The sequence below is a fragment of the Nansenia antarctica genome (assembly GCF_963989245.1).
Source record: "Nansenia antarctica genome assembly, chromosome: 3".
NCBI classification, from domain to species: domain Eukaryota; kingdom Metazoa; phylum Chordata; class Actinopteri; order Argentiniformes; family Microstomatidae; genus Nansenia; species Nansenia antarctica.
Window position 1 is genome coordinate 80,182,487 of NC_137688.1, and position 21,275 is coordinate 80,203,761.

The 21,275-nt window shown below is 43.0% G+C and overlaps 2 protein-coding genes across 3 annotated transcripts in view; both read right to left on the reverse strand.

Moving 5' to 3' along the window:
• The window catches only part of LOC308152590 (condensin-2 complex subunit H2-like), a 245,647-nt gene extending 243,638 nt beyond the window's left edge, over positions 1-2,009 (reverse strand). For both annotated transcript variants that reach the window (XM_080525597.1, XM_080525596.1), the window contains exons 1-2: positions 1,742-2,009; positions 538-639 (exon numbers count right to left, since the gene is read on the reverse strand). In XM_080525597.1, coding sequence (XP_080381723.1) covers positions 538-639; positions 1,742-1,852 — 213 coding nt within the window. In that variant the 5' untranslated portion in view covers positions 1,853-2,009. The remainder of the gene's footprint in view (positions 1-537; positions 640-1,741) is intronic.
• Positions 2,010-3,669: 1,660 nt separating this feature from the next.
• Positions 3,670-6,572, reverse strand: LOC308152060 (condensin-2 complex subunit H2-like). The gene is made up of 3 exons (XM_080524968.1): positions 6,354-6,572; positions 5,644-5,723; positions 3,670-4,648 (listed from the first exon to the last, which is right to left on the reverse strand). The coding sequence occupies exons 1-3, from the start codon at positions 6,420-6,422 to the stop codon at positions 4,516-4,518; spliced, it is 282 nt and encodes a 93-aa protein (XP_080381094.1). The 5' UTR covers positions 6,423-6,572; the 3' UTR covers positions 3,670-4,515.
• Between the last annotated feature and the right edge of the window lie 14,703 nt (positions 6,573-21,275).

The window sequence follows — 21,275 nt, forward strand, 5'->3', positions numbered from 1 at the left end:
CACTCCCTCTCACACTCTCCGTTCCTCTGCTGCCTTTCAACTCGTTATACCTTCTGCCCGCCTGACCACTATGGGGTCTTAGAGCCTTCAGTCACTCTTCCCTTCCCCCCCCCCCCCCCCGCCCCCCGTCTCTGGAACTCTCTCCCACAAGATATACGCAACACTGATTCTCTTTCCACCTTCAAATCCTGCCTGAAACCCCACCTTTTTAAACTGGCGTATTTTTAACTAATTGGTTGTTTTTAAGTCTTTTGTTTTGTCTTGTTTTGTTTGTTTGAATCACTGTTTTAACCTGTTTGAATCTGTTGCTTGTTTTTAAATTATGCTCTGTAAGGTGTCCTTGAGTGCTCTGAAAGGCGCCTATAAATAAAATGCATTATTATTATTATTATGTAGCGGAGGTCATTTTAAATCACGCTGTCATGATGACGTAGCCCTGTCTGTGACTTCTGATAGCCCAGATATACAGTCGTCACACCACGAGGATGTCCTCTGTCTGGGTCTGTGGGTCCCATGTTGGACTGTTCTAGGACTCACCTTCTTGCTGTAAATACATGTTGAGCCTTGGATGAGCAGTGCTGCCTCTGCAAAGTTCACAGTGGTTCTCCCTCCGTCAAAAGTGATGGTTATATCGTCCAACTGACAACAGGACAGGACAACACAACACAATAAGACAACAGGTGAAGTCAAGTTTGTACAACCACGTCCTGAACTCGCGGTACTGTATGCTCTGAACCCCCCAGGAGCCAGGACTGTTGACAAACAACTACCAGCAGTATCTAAATATTACAATACATATGTCATGATGATGATGATGATGACATTTGAACCACAGTGTAGTAGGCAGTTAGCTACCCTAGTACCAGCACTAAATGCAATGGTTTTTTGATGCATCATGCAAGTTAGCCATATCGCTGCCAACTAAGACAAGCACGTCATCCATATGGAGAGTCCTGGGCCCGGATTCACAAAAGTGTTCTTTAAGATATTTCTTAAGAAAAAATATAAGATGTTCCTAAGAATGTTCGTAAACGCTATTCACAAATTTTTTCTTAAGAATTGTCGTATGTCTTAAGAACTTCTTAGTTTTCTCACTTGAGAAGTTCTTAAACCGATGATACACGGGCAACGCAGCAGGCAACTCTCCGGGATCCTCCAATCAGAATACAGTTTTTAGTCATGTGACTATTTCTTTTCGGCTGAAGAAAATCAACCAAGATGGCGGCCAATGTTGCCTTGAGCGAGGAATTGGAGAGGCAACTAATTTCATTCTTCTCAGGTAAATTGAACGATTAAAACATGTGGTTCCCATATATTACGAATGTGTAATGTGTTGTTCATTGTTTTCAGCAACTGTCATGAACTGTATTCTCAGCTATCTTTATTTATTAGCTTAAGTTACTACTAATGTTTTCGTCCGTTTCCATGATAACTATGGGCTCCGGCAGTAAAAATATGTAATTAAATTGATTATTAGACGGAAATCTATAAAAGTAACAGATTCTAGGTCATTTACATGACCTAATATTCAAAGCTAGTACATTGAATAAGCGTAGTTTTTACCTAAGAAAATCGATGCTAATCATGATAGCTAGCTGGCTCACAGTCACACACATCTCATCTGGCTGGCTCAGTCACACACAGTCACACACATCTATGTTCACCTCCTCTAGGTAACTAAGACAAGCACATTCATATGGAGAGTTATATATATATATATATATATATATATATGGTTCACCTCCTCGAGGTAAAGCGCCAGGTCCGAGGCGACGTCGATGTCCCAATTCTTGGTGAGCTCCCGGATCGGCTGCAACAAATGAGCGAATTTGGTCTCGACTGCTGCGTCCATGACGTCCAGGAACACGACGACCCAATGTGAACAACGAGTGATGGAGATCCAGTGACAAGTCAACACTTAGATGAAGTTGTACTAATCTAGGCTTAAAAACGTCTTCTAGAAGAAATGTTATGGGAACTGTTTTGAAAAGAACCGCCTAGACGCCATCTTTGAATTTGACCGGGAGATGTTCGTTTCTTCTTCTTTGTGTAGTTCCTCTCTGACGTCAGTGTGAACCCACACCATGTGCTCTAGCGCCACCTACTGTGGAGAGCGTGTATGACCCCCCCTATCAAACCTGCACTTGCGCTTTATTACCACAAGATGGACTACTTGGACAACGTTCGAACCATGGCCGTCTCCAAATCTGCCTCTTTCCCTCAAATCTCCGTATTACTATTGGCCGCAGATATCATAATCATTTGAGGTATCTTTTAGGTTCCAGTTCGTTGGCAATGCGTGCCCTTCTAATTGCATTGCTATTAATATACCCCTTGTTTTGGGTTATTTTGGTTTGTTTTGGGAAGGAGATTACTTTCTGTAATTTGTTAAATTAAGTGTATGATTACGTTTTTGTGTATGATCATTTCAAGCTGTTTTCAAATTATGTTGTGAAAAAAGTGATTTTCTCATGGCGTTTCTCATGAAATAAGAGTTGGCTGTCATGGAAATTCAAAACAAACTCGCTGCATCCGAGGACCAGAAAGTTTGAGGCGACTTTCTGTGAACCTTTTATACTTTTTATAGAAACATATGGAGAGCCCATATTAACCAAGCCCAGTAATGAGAAATTATTCTACGTCAAATATTATTTTAAAATTCAGGTATTTTATTTATATTTGGACTTTTGACTGTTCTAACAAAATGATTGTGGCATTTACCCCCATATAGCAGCGAATATTACATTATTTGATATAGTCTTGCTGCTTTCTCATTGAAAATTGCAGCCTGTATCTAGACGCTTAATTGATGGGAACTCGGTCCGCATTTTGCTGAATTTGAATCGGAGAAAGAATCAACAAGGAAAAAAGCCTATTAACAATTTTCGCATTCGTAATATGAGTTTAGATTTCGCATATTCCCGCATATCATACAAACTTATTTCTGACTAATCAATTTCACGTTATGTTGATAAACAACACAAACATATTGATCAGCAACAGTTCTCAAAACAAAAAGCTACGTTATCCAAGATCATACATTAAATTGTTGTTATTGTCAAATCTAAATAAGTTTATTTCAAGCACTGTTTAAGGCCCATTTCTTACAGGTCATAAACTAATGTCTGCTGTTGTGTTCCAGTTATAATGCGGCTACACTTTGAAGGAAATACCGCATGCATGGTGTTCGAATAAACTACTACTGTCGTCGCAAATCGCAAGGTAAATGTGACTCCATATGACTCAGTCAAGTAGGAGCTCTGCATGCTGGCCTCGATATTCTGAAGGTTTTGTCTAGATATAGTGAAACTAGAATAGTGTAACTGTAACACAACGTCTGACCGAATAGTAGTAGTCGCCAGGATTGGTGAAACGATGACTTTTCACACCGGGCTCTCTCTCCTCTGTCTTTCTCTAAAACCCATGTCCAGTGTACTTGTCTGCAATGACGATCTGAAATCTTCATATTCATAAGCCGTGACACGAGTGGTGTGGCTACGACTAGAACACCCATGGCTATTATCCCTGAAAATAATAGCTCATTTGGCCAAATACTTTTGCTTAAAATGACCTCGGAGCGATTTATACATCGAATAGGTAGACAACATTTAGGATTCATTGAACAGTTTTATTTTTAATGTAGTCGATTTCGTTTTATTACAAGTCAGCTAAACCAGAGGTGAGTTTAACTAATCAGATGTCTCTACCAGTGTTACACCACTAGTTCTCAGTAGTAATAACACTCCATTGCATGTCTGTGTTTCTCAGTAGATGAAGCCAGCTGGAACCAGTAGCCTACTGTCCTCACAACATTAAAAATATATATATTTATATTAAATATATTGAATAAAACTACATTTGATAAAGAAACTGTTACTTATCTTTTTTATATGCTAAACATGATTACATTGATGATTACATGTTGAAGCTGTAGAAGAAGAAGAATGAAAAATGTAGGCTAAACAAAATTGTTTTTTAACCACATAATTATCAAATTCCTGCCTTTTACACATGTTCACTGGGCATTTATATTACATCCAAATGTCATTTCTCAACTTAATTATCAGGCAGGCTCATAGACTTACAGCAATGTCATTTCTTCAGGCAGGCACATAGGCTAAGCTCTGCACAATGAATTCCATCAATCAGAACTTTCTGATTGTAGCTTACACTCCAAATAGTATCTATGCCTTTGGCCAGCACAAAGACAGATAAGAAGAACAGGGAACATTCCATCGCGAGTGAAGCGAGCAAGCGGGAAAAAATTGGCCTCCTCAATTCTGGAAGTCACCAGCCTCCACTGATGTATACATATGTGAAGGTTATTAGAAAATGCGGCGGTGGCACTTTTTTGTAACACAATTGAAAAAATGGAAATGTAATAAATATATTTGACCATGAAAAGCATTTTAATTCTCCAACATAAAGAAAATCCAGAATTGCATGTGTTGAAACAAAATAGTATTTCTATTGACCACTTATGCTGAGACATTCTGAAGATCCGATAACAGGGGATCATATTATTGTTGAAAAAATGCCTTGTCTGGCAATCAGGGAGCCCTGGTTCAGACGGATGATGCCCATGCGGTCTGGCGTGATGGTGTTCATCCGGTAGTCCTTACAGCTCCCCAGCACGTCGCCTCTCAGACTGTGGTACACAAAGACACACACACAGACACATGACTGAAGGAAGACAGGGGGGACACACCCACACTTCGCACCGCCTCTGTTGTGTACGGTAGAGGAGTGCTGCCTCAGTCACGCTCAGGCTGTGGGTCACGTTACAAATGAAGTGGTGTGGAATCAAAGATGTAGAGGAAGGCCTGGGGGGCGTGTGGACAACCTGGGGGGCGTGTGGACAGTGTGGACAGTGGGGACACCAGTGTTTCCTCTACATGCATTTCATCGTGGCGGTCCGCCACGATGGAATTTCCTCCGCCACCATGCAGATTTCTCAACCAAAAAAAAAAAAAAAAGATTTAGGCCGCTTTTCAGACCTTCACAGCGCTAGACACACCCACAAGCGCGAAGCGACGCGCTTGCAAAACTGTTTTGTGATTCCTCATTTAAATTACGTTGTACCTGTTACAATGACAATAAAGATCATTCATCTTCATCAAGATGAGAGATGGAGCGATCCGCTCACACAGCTGTCCCGCATCCGCTAATCAGCGCAGCACCGAACCGCCGGGCTCGTTGAGCGGATGCGAGGCAGCTGTGCCCGGGACCGGCCACTTCACATAAAGGAAGGAAGGAAGGAAGGAAAGAAAGAAAGCCGTGCACAAACGAGAGCTAAGTCAGACCGGGACGCTGCCAGTATGTGTGAGAGCCGGACTGCCGGCGTGAACATTTGAACCGTGTCATTTTATTTAATGGACCATTTCGTTGTCTGGTACCTGTACTGTAGCAATGACAAATAAAGTCCATTCCATTCCATTCCAGAGAGGGACGGACGGACGGACTACCCTTGTTTTTAATTTACAGGAAAACATTTTATTTTCGAGTTTTGGCTGAAATGACGTCGTTGTTTTGAGCGCGCGTGCGCGTTTCATGCGCGTGCACGCGAAAAAATCGCGCGCGTGCGCGGTCAGCACTACCCGCCACCATGGTAAAAATTCCTGGAGGAAACACTGGGACACCCACCTGATGAGAGGCAGCTTCTGCTTCTCCAGGGGCTCAGTAGGAAGCAGAGACACGGGGATCAGAGGAACCACCTCCACTCTCTGAGGATCACACTCACACACACACACACACAACAATCAGTTAAACATCAGACAGACACACACACACACACACACGTTACACAGCAGACACACACAACAAACAGTTACACATCAGAAACACACACACACGACAATCATCAGACACTCACACCACAATCAGTTACACATCAGAGACACACAAACAACAACATCAATCAGTTACACACTGTATACACATACACAGTCAGACAAGGCCCGTTCAAAAATTACACTTTCTGTTGCTGCACCCAAGCTGTGTTCCAGCCCTTCCACCAGCCATCCCACTCTCCATACATTCAAGACCAGGCTCAGGACCCATCTGTTCAGACTGGCCTTCCTACAGCATGGCAGGGGTCCTGAGTAACACTATGCCCCCATAGCTGCCTAAGCTTTTACTACCTTTTTCGTTATTTTTTAATACGATTTTTTCTTTTGTATTTTTGCTCTGTTTTTTGTTTGTTTTTTTGGCTTCTCTTTGTTTTCTGTACAGTGTCCTTGAGTTTGAGAAAGGCGCTTTTAAATCAAATCTATTATTATTGTTCTATAAATCTTACACAGAGACACTTCGGAGGAGCATCTGATGTACACAGACGGTCTCCTGGGACCACTCACCGCGGTCGACTCCTCGTTCATGTCCGTGTTCTGAGAGACCTCAGTGGCGACGTGGTCTAGGGAGTCCATGACGTCAAACACAATGACCCGATGTGAACGAGTGATGAAGATCCAAGTAACAAGTCAACACTTAGATGAAGTTGTACTAATCTATGCTAAAACGTCTTCTAGAAGAAACGTTATGGGAACTGTTTTGAAAAGAACCTCGCAGACGCCATCTTTGAATTTGACCGGGAGATGTTTTTCTTCTCCTTCTTTGTGTACTTCCTCTCTGACGTCAGTGTGAACCGAGACCATGTGCTCTAGCGCCACCTACTGTGGAGAGCGTGTATGACCCCCCCCCCCCCCCCCCTATCAAACCTGCACTTGCGCTTTATTACCACAAGATAGACTGCTTGGACAACGTTCGAACCATGGCCGTCTCCAAATCTGCCTATTTCCCTCAAATCTCCGTATTACTATTGGCCGCAGATATCATAATCATTTGAGGTATCTTTTAGGTTCCAGTTCGTTGGTAATGCGTGCCCTTCTAATTGCATTGCTATTAATATTCCCCTTTGTTTTGGGTTATTTTGGTTTGTTTTGGGAAGAAGATTACTTTCTGTAATTTGTTAAATTAAGTGTATGATTAAGTTTTTGTGTATGATAATTTCAAGCTGTTTTCAAATTATGTTGTGAAAAAGTGATTTTCTCATGGCGTTTCTCATGAAATAAGAGTTGGCTGTCATGGAAATTCAAAACAAACTCGCTGCATCCGAGGACCAGAAAGAGGCGACTTTCTGTGAACCTTTTATACTTTTTATAGAAACATATGGAGAGCCAATATTAACCAAGCCCAGTAATGAGACATTCTTCTACGTCAAATATTATTTTTAAATTCAGGTATTTTATTTATATTTTGACTTTTGACTGTTCTAACAAATTGATTGTGGCATTTACCCCCATATATAGCAGCGAATATTACATTAGTTGATATAGTCTTTGCTGCTTTCTCATTGAAAATTGCAGCCTGTATCTAGAGATTAATTGATGGGAACTTGGTCCGCATTTTGCTGAATTTGAATCGGAGAAAGAATCAACAAGGAAAAAAGCCTATTAACAATTTTCGCATTCGTAATATGAGTTTAGATTTCGCATATTCCCGCATATCATACAAACTTATTTCTGACTAATCAATTTCACGTTATGTTGATAAACAACACAAAAATATTGATCAGCAACAGTTCTCAAAACAAAAAGCTCATACATTAAATTGTTGTTATTGTCAAATCTAACAGCCTTCTTTGTATCGAATGCCTCATTGCTACAGTTCTGTTTTTCCATTTGGCTCGTAGGGATCAACAAAAGCACATGGTTGTTTCAACCTAGAAATACGTTTATTTCCAGCACTGTTTAAGGCCCATTTCTTATAGGTCATAAATTAATGTCTGTTGTTGTGTTCCAGTTATAATGCGGCTACACTTTGAAGGAAGTACCGCATGCATGGTGTTCGAATAAACTACTACTACTGTCGTCGCAAATCGCAAGGTCAATGTGACTACATATGACTCAGTCAAGTAGGCTATAGCTATCAGTGGAGGCTCCTCCATAGAGGTGGAGGAGGCCTGGCCTCCCCAATAATTTGAGAGAAGTGTAGTGTATTTTCATATGACGTAGCCATGGCAACCCAACGGCCACGTAGTGAAAGCAACACAGTGGGAGACTCTGTTTGACTCCCTCTTTACTCATCCAGGGCTTGCTTGAGGGCAGAAACATATTTGTCATTTATCTGATTCGTTCCCCTATTCACTAGATAACCGTCCGTTTGTGTTGTTTCTGTTAGGAGAGATAGGGAGAGACACACGGTGGCCTTTTGACAATGCATGTGCAGAGGATGGAATGTCATCATGGGAGGATAATTGCATTGGGGTCCGAGTCAGCAAGACGGCCATAACATAGGTTACATTGGAATTGTATTAGACCATAGGGTGAGTTGCATTATAATAAGACAATGACATCCTATTTGCAGGACGGAGAATGGCCTCACCTACTACCAAATTAAAGTGACGTGGACTCTGTTTAGTTGGCTCAGCGAAATAATAGTGACAGGGTATAAAGCCCTCTACGCAGAATGGACTCGGCCTCTTTATTTTTCTTCACATCCATCCTGTGACCGATTCGGACCATCAGCTCCATTGAGGGGCCATGCTGTGTAACCTGCTTTTTTGAATAAACAAGTCTTAAATTTGCTCAAGAATTCTTCTTCATTTTTAGTAGTAACAGATACCAATATATACGAAATAATGGCGAGCTAGCCAGGAGTAAATATATATAGCTTAAAGTAATTATAGTGACCGTCAATTTTTGCATCTCTTCAACTTCTTCTCTCAGCGCCTGGAGGTAAGTAGCCAATTCCCCCCCTTTCTCTGCTCCCCCTCTCTCTGCCCTTTCTCTGTCTCTCCCTCTGTGCCTGTGACCCATCGACTTCTGCTTCCCCCCCCTTTCTCTGCTCCCCCCTTCTCTGCTCTCTTTCTCTCTCTCTCTAACTGTCCCTCTCTCTCTCTGTCAGACTTCCAGCTTTGATGTAATTAAATGGTCTTAAAGCTGTAAACAAAAGAATTTAGATTTGTGTTGAGTATCTGTTAGAAATATAAGATAATTACAATTGGATTGAATTTAAAGAGCCGGATTTAGAAATCTGTAATTGTACATAAATGTGTAATTGTACGATATTGTAGAAGTATCGTGTGTATTGTGGAGCAAAGGATGAATTGCTTCAGTGCGCGTTTTGCGAATGCGCTGTCAGTAGAGTACTAAAGGAAGACGAACTTTAGTAAGTGTCTATATGAAAAGTGTAGGCTTGTCGACAGGAAATTAACGGAAGACGTTTTGTTAATGGGTCGGCAATATTGATATCTTGTGATAAATCAGAAGAGAGTCTGATAATTGTGTTATTGTAATTGTACGATACTTTATCGTGTGTGTGGTATAACAGGATTGTTATGAGTGTAAAGGAATCTGAATTCCTAGTTTGAAAGAGCATAGTCCGTGTTTGTGAGAAGACAAGAGGACCATTGTCAGCTAATTACTTTAGTGCCGTCGAGCCTTATGCCTGCAAGCGCTCAAGGCGTTCAAGTACAGAGGCTGTGGAAAAAAGGCATTAGAAAATGTTAGAATGAGATTGGTTTGGTTAGGCAGGGGATTAGGCACCCCGAACCTAGCCAAAAACAGGCGGCGGTGGAATTGCAAAGTTCCGAGGGCACGTTAAATATCTCATATAGTGCTGGGGAGAGGACTGAAGGCCCCCGTGTCTGATGAAGTATGAATGAACATACTACCGTGGTACCGTCTAGTCGGCGCAGCTGTCGCATGTAGGTGTGTGGGCAGTGCGTGGTACGTGGGCGACAGCCCACACCTAGCGGGATGTGAGAGGAAGCTACACCCGTGAACAGGCAAGGCTGGTGTAAACGGTCAAAGTTTCTAGACCCATAGCAAAGTGGGCTAGGGATCAGACCGTCGGTTCCCACCTGGGCGGCTAATCACCGCTACAGGGCCAGTGTTATACATTGGCAGGGGGTCGCTATCGACTGGGTCACCGGCCGGTTGGGTCGCTCAAGAACGTAAGGCCATATGATATGGCAGTAGCGCTCAGCTCAATGTACAGTCAGGCCACCATAAGCTGAAAGCGACGTACAGCTAGTAGGCGAGTGGTGCTTTCTGTGATCAGGGCTCTGAAAAGGAGACGCCTGGGAAGCAGAGAGGCTGAGATGAGATGTCCTTTGGAAAGGACCTCAGCGGAAAGGGTTCCAGCCTGAGACTGCGCCCTGGGAAGAGGGGAGGTCTGAAGGAACAAAGTGGAATAATAAGCATTCCTTTAGAAAGGAACCTGAATTACATTACTTATTTCTTGCAGATAAAATTGGATTCATTTCGCATGGGTTGTGTCGTATTCTAAAAGATAAGGAAAGTGAATTGACCAGTGGGATAGAGTGGTTTGGAGAAATTTCATTGACAGGTCTGGGGAAGGAACTTGCTGCCATCTAGTGGACAGATTGTAATAGTCCAATGGTAACGTTTTCTTTCACAGGATTACATCAATGAAGTGTTAATGACTAAGTCTAATTAATTATGCATTCCTTTCAAATAACAAGTCGATTTCTTTACAGATTGTAATTAATAATTAATCATTTTATTCCTTCCAAAATAAATCGATTTCTTTACAGGTTGTTGTCACTATTCGTATTTTACATCTTTTTATTTCAAGTTAAGTTCTTTTTCACAGCTTTTGATTAAAGAAGAGCAGAACAGTTTATATCTGAGGATTGAGCAATCAAGGGTTTTGTGAATCAGAAAGCGTGACCTGCCTTTGTAATTTGATAAATTGTGTTGAACAGCCTTTGTAGTTTAATAATTAAAGTTGACCTGAACTATAATTAGTATTGATTGAGCAATTAAGTGATACACATTCATACACAATAAGGGAAAAACATTTAGATTAAAACTAAACTAAATTTGGATTGAATTGAATTGAAATTAAATTGAATTTAAATTTGAATTGAATGATTATTTAGTTATGATTATTAATAATTAATTAATATTAATTAATAGTGATAGTTGATTGTTAGTGATTAATTAGTTATAATTATTTAAATAATTTAAATTAAATTGAATTAAAAATTTTAATTAAATTTAAATTAAAACACACACACACATAGATTACATTTAAGTCAATAATACACAATACCACTGAAAACAATCCGTTGTTCTGAATTGTAATGTTCTGTGTGGACAGTTGACGCAGTTAAAAGTTGGACTAGCATCTGTTTAGCAGATACGGCAACAGAAGGTGGGTTGTAAGAAAAGTACACCTTATAGCATATTTTCAGCATATTAAGCAGTATAAATATTTCAGACATGGGAGCCAAACCCAGTAACATTGTGAGGGCTGTTAATACAGACAAGGGAATATTAGCAAATTCATCCCCTGTGGCTATAGTGGAAAAAATGAATCCTCTTGTTAAGGAGATTAGCAAAATGTCAACGAAATGGAATATTCGTTGGGCAGACATTGAACAACCATGGCCAGAAGAGGGCACCTTTGACTTACAATTAATTGCAACATTGGAGATACTTATCAATGCACATAAGGCGCATCAAAAAGGAAAGATTAGATCAGAGAAACGCAGGTTAGAGTTAGCTATTTTAGACCTCTTCAAGGTAGAGGGGCAGAAAGTAGCATTAGCTTGGAATGAGAAAACAGCTCACATGGATCCAGAAAAAAGAGATGAATTGGCCAAAGCAATGGAAGAGAAAGTGAACATTCCATTCTCACACACAGCTCCAATCTCCAGTCCTCCTCCCTATGCCAAGATACTGGAGGACAATTCTCAGCGGATCTACCCTCAGGTCCCCGTCCTAAGTACGAACGGAGCCTTCACTATCAAAGATGGGGGTGATAATGTACTAGAGAGGGGAAGAGCAAAAGTGACCGTGGATTTCGAACCAGAGAACAAGACAGATGACAGTAAAGATGGCAGTGGAGGTGAAGGCGAATGTTCCGGTGCTGACAGCAATGCACAGGGAGGTTACAGTGCTCAGATCAGAAAACTAATAGCCAGGGCCGAAAAACAGGGAAGGACAAGACGCTATAAAAAGGGAAAAGAAGAAAGTGGTTCTGAAGATGAGCAGGAGTCTCTGAAGATAGAGAAGAAGAAAGAGAGCTTAAAGCAAAAGAAGAGGATGTCGGAGGAAGAGGAGGAAGAAAGGGTGAAAAAGGATAAGGAGGAGTTAAGAAAGAGGGCAAGAAAACTCCAGAGAAGCCTAAGAGAGGAGGAAAGTTGTATACGACAGATAGAGGAACTGGAAGAACAGATAGCTCAAGTGACATCATTTCATACATCCCAGCCGAACCTCTCAAGAGAATATCGTCAAGTGTCATCACATCATACATCCCAGCCGAACCTCCCAAGGTCTACAGCGACACCAAGGTGGGACGAAAGAACGGAGCCACTAGTAAGCAATTATGGCCTTAGACCAAGAGGGAAGGCATCGGAGGAAGAGGAAATTCAGGGGATCTTCCCGGTGCTGTTTCGAGATAACAAGATAGAATATCGTCCTTGGGGTCATACAGATCTGTCTGAAGTGATCGAAAAACTCCCAGTCCTAGAAGATGGGGGTCACCCTTGGACTAACGAGATGGACGTGAGACTGACAGGGACGCAGGCCGCGATGGGAGACCTGAAAAGACTCTTAGCCTTTATTACAGGATTGGACACCATGCAGGAAATATTGACGAAGGCAGGACTTCATAAATATATCGGTACATCAGTTTATGACCCAGAGCTCTTCGCAGCAAACAGAGGCAGGCTGTGGAAGGCAATCAGAGAGACATACCCTACTCACATTCACCCAGACAATATCATTGTGATGCCACTGGGAGAAGATGAGAATCCCAGAGGTTATGTAGCCCGTGTGCACTCTCAATGGAGAAGTGTGACAGGGAAGGATGCCGAAGATAACCCGTTAGAAAAAGCCATAATCAGGGAAAAGATTCAACAAGGTCTCCCTACCCCAGTTAAGAACAAGTTAGCAGAAGTGGTGGGGCTACGACACATGAACAAGGCTGTTTATATAGACAACGTAGCACACCAAGTAGAATTATTTAGAAAGAAGATTCAGATACAGAAGGCACAAGACGAAGACTCACTCAGAAAACTAACTCAAGTACAATTGACTGAAGGCAAGAAAACCAGAGAGAGAGTGCAGACCATAGCCCTACAGGTCCCATCTCAGCCACAGCAACTGCAAACTGTCCCTCCCCAGTCATACCCACAGGGGCCACAAGGGGGGTATCCATACCCACAGGGGCCACCAGGGGTGCAAGTGGTTCCGTACCAGCCATACAACCAGCCTGGCCAAGGACCACCACAAGAGGGATGGACCGCAGCCGGGAAGAAGATGTTAGGACCATGTTTCCAATGCGGCCAGGATGGACACTTAGCCCGTACCTGCTGGAAGAAGAACCAGGGGGGCGCAGGGGGGAAACAAAAAGGAAGATATAGGCCCCCTGCTACACCGGCTCCAGGAGTGATGAACCCCTACGGAGGCCCAGCAGCTGGGCTATAGGGGTGCCCAGAAGATCCGAGAGGGAGGTGCCAGCTGGTGGTGACGAACAGGCCTGAAGATGAACCTACCATATGGGTGTCGGTCAACCAACGTCCATTAGAATTGATGGTGGACAGTGGAGCAGCCTACACCTGTCTGAAGCCTGAAGATGCCACGCACCTTCCTATGTCTGGGAAATATGTGAAGACAATCGGATTCGAGGGAATTAAACAGCTGATCCCTACTACTGAGCTTGTAAGCTTAGAGTACAAAGGACAGAGAGCAGATCTGTCAATACTTGTATCAGAACACACGCCAATAGGGCTACTAGGGAGAGATGCACTATGCCAATTGAACTGTACAGTGAAATGCACACCTGACGGCTGTCGGGTGACAGTGCCACAAGAGAACAGACAGCTGTCTGTCATGATGGACAACAACGCATCTATGGTGTATTGGGTGGGAGGGCTTAGCCCAGACCTAATGGAACCAGCAAGGATGTGGGACAATTATATCCTGGCACACATGTCCGAGGCCAGAAGGCCTACTGATCCATTGCATTGTACACTCCAGTATTTTAGAGAAGTTGCAGATGCAAACCCAGATGAGTGGCTGAAGCATCAGCCAAAACAGGTACAGCTTAGTACAAGTTGTATAATCCTAGGCCCTCAGGGAGTGGCTATGAAGATAAACAGTGACACTTATCTAGATCAGGAGCATAAGATTGAGGGTAGCATCCCTCATGTGACACTTATGATATCTGAACACTATAAACAGAAGCATTTAGGGGCAATGATGGCAGACTCAGAAAAAGCCAGATTTGTAACGACAAAAGAAAACCCTGCTATCTGGAGGAGCATTGATGGACAGTTCACAAAACTAATGATCTCTGCTCAAGGAATAGGACATCCGCAGACTGTGAAGCTAATGAACCAGCTAATCCTTCCTGTACAACCTGAAAAAGACCTCAGAGAAGAAATGATACAGAATGTGCCAGCAGACCTGTGGGCAAAGAACAGTACAGACATTGGATTTGTGAAATCAGCTCGTCCATTGAGAGTTGAACTCATACCGGGTGCAAAACCCCCTTGGAAAAACCAATACCCATTGAAGCAGGAAGCAATTGATGGAATTGAGCCACAGATCAAAGGATTGTTAGAGGCAGGAGTCTTGAAGATAACTCAATATCCGTTAAGTAACACACCTCTTCTGCCAGTAACGAAACCTGATGGTTCATATCGTCTGGTACATGACCTACGGGCTGTGAATGAGGTAGTTGTCAGCTATCCAGCCGAAGTTCCTGATCCTCATGTGCTGTTGACTCAGATTCCATCTACAGCCAAAGTATTTACAGTGATTGATTTATGCGGGGCTTTCTTTTCTATACCTCTTAGTGTAGAAAGTCAAGGGTTATTTGGGTTTACCTACAAAGGTCAACATTATCAATATACCAGAATGCCACAAGGGTACAAACACAGTCCTCATGTTTTTAATCAGGTCTTGAAGGAGGACTTAGACGGGTTAGGGCAGACGATAAGTAGTACTGCCATTCAGTACATGGATGACATACTCCTTTGTGCCCCAGATGAAGAAACATGTCACAGGGATTCCGTTAAACTGTTAAAGGTTTTGGCGGAGAAGGGACACAAGGTGTCTAAAAAGAAGCTACAGTATTGCCAGGAAAAGGTAACTTACTTAGGACAATCTATTACACAGGGACATCGCAGTGTCACTAACGAACACTTGGAAGCTATTCAGAAGGCTCCAAAACCACGAACGGTTAGGGAAATGATGATGTTTTTGGGCATTACTGGGTATAGTTCAGCATGGGTGGAGGATTACACTAGACTGGTCGCTCCATTGAGGGGGATGATTAAGGAAACAGGTAGTGATAAACTCCAATGTTGCATTACTTGGACAAGGGAAGCTGATTTGGCGTTTGAGACAATTAAACACAAATTACAAGAAGCGCCAGCTTTAGCGCTTCCAGATTATTCCAAAGAATTTGGATTGTATGTTTCTTCTTCAGCCAAAGGGAAGTATGCCTGCGCTGTTCTTACGCAACCAACAGGCATTGGACCTAGTCCACAGCCCATAGCCTATTACTCTGTCGCATATTCAGAGGTAGAAATGGGTTTCGCGCCATGCTACAGAGCAATGGCCGGGGCATATCTTATGTACGAGAAGGCAACAACCTTAACAATGGGGTACCCAATTACCATTCTCTGCCACCACAGTCTAAGGAATCTTTTGAATCAAGGCAAGTATACTTTGACGATGCCTAGGATTAGGAATTATTACAGGATGTTGGAAAGAGAAGATGTAACATTACTAAGATGTAACACACTTAACCCAGCAGAGACCTTGCCAACCCCAGAAGATGGGGAACCACACGATTGTGTGAAGGAAGCTATGAGATACTCTAAGCTTAGAGCAGATCTACTAGCTTTGCCTTTAAAGGAAGCTGACGTTGAGTATTGGACTGATGGATCTTGTTACCGGGTAGGAGAAAGTTTACGTGCTGGGTATGCCATAGTCCGATCCCAAAATTCAGGGTTCATTGTGGAACAAGCCGAGGCTGTTCCTCAGCCTTGTTCAGCTCAATTGGCTGAGTTAATTGCCCTCACAGAAGCATGCAACTTGGGAACCGGACGAAGAGTGACAGTGTACACCGACTCTGCCTACGCCCATAATGTGTGTCATCTACATGGAGCTGTATGGAAGGGACGGGGTTTTAAGAAAACTGATGGTTCGCCTATTCAGCACCACGCTCAAATCATGAAGCTGTTACAAGCCATGATGAAACCAAGGGAATTAGCCATAGTGAAGTGTGCCGCACACAGATCTGACTCATCACATGTCACACAAGGTAACAGGGCTGCAGATGATGCAGCCAAAGCCATTACAGGAGCAGACAAAGCAGGTAAAGTTCTGCTGGTCACACATGAAGCACAGTTACAGGGCATGGTCACGCTTGAGGATTTGTTGATGTTACAGAGTGGGGCAAATGCGCTAGACAAAAACCTATGGTTAACAAGGGGGGCTAGTCAGGATGACACAGGTCTATGGAGATATCATGAGGGACTGGTTGTGGCACCCCCAGATTTATTAGGCATGCTGATACAGGAAGCCCATGGATTAGCTCATGTGGCCAGGGGGGAGGTAAGACGCAAGATCACCAAGGAATATGGTTTTTGGGCTCCATATTTATTGGAACAAATAGACCATATCCTTGGTCAATGTGTGGTCTGTTTGAAAAACAATATCAGACCTGGAATACCAGTGGGAACTGGGCATATCCCTACCCCAAACGGGCCAATGAAACACTTGGTGATTGACTATGTGGACATGATTCGTCCTGTTGCAGGATACAGGTACATGTTAGTTGTAGTGGACAGGTTCAGCAGATGGGTAGAAGCATGCCCCACTCGAAAAAAGGATGCTCAGTCTGTAGCAAAGTTCCTATGCAGGGAATTCATACCTAGGTTTGGAATTCCAGATAGGATAGCGTCAGACAATGGTAAGGAATTTGTGGATAAGACGGTAAAGCTTATACTACAAAAGTTGGGAATCAAGCAGAGATTTGGGTGTATTTACTCACCTCAAAGCCAGGGGATGGTAGAGAGGATGAACGGGGTCCTTAAGAACCGTCTTTCTAAGGTCTGTCAGCATACAGGTCTTAATTGGGTGGAAGGACTCCCTCTTGCATTGATGGCCTGTCGTTCCAGTGAGATTCGAGGGCTGCACTTGACTCCCCATGAACTGGCTATGGGGAGAATAATGACAGCTCCCTGTGCACGAACCAGTGGGAAAGGGCCAAGTTTGGCTCTCTTGGAGAGTGACATGAAAGCCTATGTACAGTACATGACTAACCGGCAAAAGAGTATCTCTTCTTATGTGCTCCACAAACAGGAACGTGAAGAGGAGGTGAACGCACAGGAGAGGAAGGACGCGTTGCAACCGGGTGACAAAGTATACGTGAAGGTCTACAGACGGAAGTGGCATGAGGCTCGACGGGAAGGACCATACGAGGTCGTTCGGTGCACTGGGACTGCCATCCAAATCAAGGGGTCCCCCACCTGGTACCACGTTCATCACTGCATCAAGGCACCCAATGAGGACGATGAGGGAGAGCCTCAGCAGGATGGTGAGGAGACCCCTGGGGACGAGGAAGTCCACAGCTTGGACATCCAGGCTGACGAAGATGTTGGTGAGTATCTGCGCCGTGATGCAGATGATGCCGGGGGCCTCGTCCCAGACCCTGTCCAGCCCAGAGATGAGTGGGCCAATGGAGATCGTGAAGGACCAAGGGACTGCGACACCCCTCTTGGGGGTTCTACCAAGCCTGGTGTTGCCCCTGTTGTCACCCCTTCCGACCCTGACAATGCTCCAGACGGAGATGTCAGCAACCCGGGCGGCTGCCCGGACCAAGGTACCATTGAGAGACACAGACCTGTCAGTGATACACCCCAACCAGACAGATCCCGTGATACACCAAGGCCAATTAGGAGGAAACTCAAGCCATGCCGTTTCAGAGACTAATATACCCCTTAGTGTTCCTACCCCATTGACTTCCTTGGACAATGCTACACTTCACTCACACACTGTTATGCCTGGACGTCAGAAAAGATTTATCACATTAGGTAGAGCTTTTATTTGCCCACATTCACGTTGTACTGTTGATGATTGTTTGATCTATGCCTCGACTGAAGCGGCTGAGTGGTACTTACTGGATGCCAAATATATTACACTTACACAACAGTTAATGTCAACACTTGTGACATTAACTAATGTTGACAATGAGGTGAACTCGTATTGGTGTGCTAGACGTAATATCGGTGAACAGGTGTTTGACAAATCCAACAATTTCAAGGACAAAGTTTGTAGTAACATTCCTGACTTTCCACACGACTTTTTGGTGGACTGTAGGGAATTTGTGCATGAATATATTTTTCCAGTTGAGTTACCAGGAAAGGTTAAAAATGTTACTGTAAAGGCTTCTACGAAGGCGATTGTAGTCGCTACTGACGATTATTTGTTGTATGATTCTAATCACCTGGGGACACGGTCCCACCCTAATTCTGCCACTAGTATCATGAAAGATTTTGCTTCAAAAATGAATTATTCTGATTGCTGGATTTGTCAACAGGTCCCTGTAAGTACATCTGCTCCTATGTTTTTCCCCATACCGTTAACTAAAGCAGAATGGTTTCATTATAATTGGCAGGGTTTAGCCCAATTTGTTTTACAGGGCAAGAACCAGAGCTCTTCTTGTCAGCCCAGCACGATTCTGGTTCCTTTAAATTCTTCCTATGCAGGTGTGGATATTGGTGTGTTGGAACGTCTGACAGCAGCAGTTAACGAACACCATAGGCCTAGCGGTGTGGGGAAGGTTATTATTGATAGGCTTACACATTTGTCACAACCAACAGGTCCGAAGAAGATATATATTATCCAAGCTATGTTCGTTCAATTGAATGGTACTGCATTGAGTCCTCATCTGTTATGTTCTGGGAGTGTGACTTCTACACGGTGGAGAGGTTCAGTTGTTATTTCTGGATTGAAATGTAAAGTTGTTGATTGTGCTATGGTGCCTCAAATGAAATTACATGATACCAATACTACCAGACGGCAGAAAGGCACCACGCAGCTTAAGGTCATGCCTCTCGTAAATATTACAACCTGTATTGACATACAATCTCGGCCCAAGGGCAGCGCGCTTCGTCAGCTAGGGGCCGCGTCTTGTATAGGTGGTGTCATTTTCCCGTATCCTGGTACGGAGCTTCAACTCCCGGAGGGTGTGTTTCTTGTGTGTGATAATAATGCATTCTCTAAGCTTCCTGCTTTGAGTGAGGGACTTTGTTATTTAGCTCATCTGATACCTTTGATTAGGAAAGTTACTCGGGAAGAGATGTCTGTACTTCACAAACAAGCAACCCATCGTAGTCGTAGGGCGTTATCTACCGCTCAGAAGTTTTTTGGCCTAATATTCCCAAGTTATGGTGTCTACAACTCTCAGACTGAATTAAGTGCCCTATCATCCGTTCTTGAAAAACACATTAATGCTTCGGATGCTGTAGTATCTGCCCTGGCTACTGAATTGACTGAAACTAAGAATGTAGCTCTCCAAAATAGAATGGCTTTGGACATTATTTTGGCCAGTCAGGGTGGTACTTGTGCTTTGATAGGCGGTGAATGTTGCAGTTATATTTCGGATTCTGGTAACGCTCTGTATGATTTCCATGAATCTAACAAGAAGGGTATAGAGGATTTACGTAAAGAACACGGTTGGAATACATTGGATTTCTTTGATTCTGCTTTTTCAGGTATTGGTAATATGATCAGGTCCGTCGCTATTATTCTTGTTGTCATTATCATCTGTATTATGTTACTTGGTATTTTAATCAAATGTTTTGGAAAGTGTATTTCTGATGTTCCGGTTAATGCTTTAATGATGGCCGACATAGCTGATGAGCAAAAGCTGGATTCTGCTTTGCTTTCTGATTTTGTTTCCTCTTTTGATGATTTGTTTATTAAGTGATGTTTTGTGATTGTTTGCTTCGGTTCCTGTTTGTTTCTTTCTATATCATGTGATTGATGTCGGTTGTGAAGTGATGTAATGGTTACGCGACAATGGAAGCTCCTGACTATGAAAGTGTTATCAATCTGAGACAGCGGTAAAGGCTGTTCTCCAACTGGGGCCATGTGCTAGCAACCTCTGACCCTGCCGCTTCGGACGAGGGAAACATCGGTCGTTGGAAATTTCTGTATCTCAGTTTTTGTATTATGCATGATGAACTGAGTGATGTGTTGATGTGTTGATGTGTTGATGTGTTGATGTGTTGATGTAGTTGATGGGTTGATGTAGTTTTTCTGTCTGTCGTTTAGTTTCGGAACACACTCTGCGTGTTCCGAGGGGGGCTGTGTAGTGTATTTTCATATGACGTAGCCATGGCAACCCAACGGCCACGTAGTGAAAGCAACACAGTGGGAGACTCTGTTTGACTCCCTCTTTACTCATCCAGGGCTTGCTTGAGGGCAGAAACATATTTGTCATTTATCTGATTCGTTCCCCTATTCACTAGATAACCGTCCGTTTGTGTTGTTTCTGTTAGGAGAGATAGGGAGAGACACACGGTGGCCTTTTGACAATGCATGTGCAGAGGATGGAATGTCATCATGGGAGGATAATTGCATTGGGGTCCGAGTCAGCAAGACGGCCATAACATAGGTTACATTGGAATTGTATTAGACCATAGGGTGAGTTGCATTATAATAAGACAATGACATCCTATTTGCAGGACGGAGAATGGCCTCACCTACTACCAAATTAAAGTGACGTGGACTCTGTTTAGTTGGCTCAGCGAAATAATAGTGACAGGGTATAAAGCCCTCTACGCAGAATGGACTCGGCCTCTTTATTTTTCTTCACATCCATCCTGTGACCGATTCGGACCATCAGCTCCATTGAGGGGCCATGCTGTGTAACCTGCTTTTTTGAATAAACAAGTCTTAAATTTGCTCAAGAATTCTTCTTCATTTTTAGTAGTAACAGATACCAATATATACGAAAGAAGAGAGAGAGATTTAAAAAAGCAATAATTATATTTTTTATTTTTTATTTATTTAACAAAAAACATATTATTATTATTATTTTATATTAATATTATTTATTAATATTATTTCCGTTTTGTTCATAAATCTTTTCCATGGCTAAAACCCAATATTGCAATTGTAAAGCACCTACAGGCCAGAATCCCTATCCGTTTCTATTACTCATACACGCGTGTGGCGGAAAAAGGTACTACACGGAGGCCAGGCCTCCTGTCGGAAAGTGGT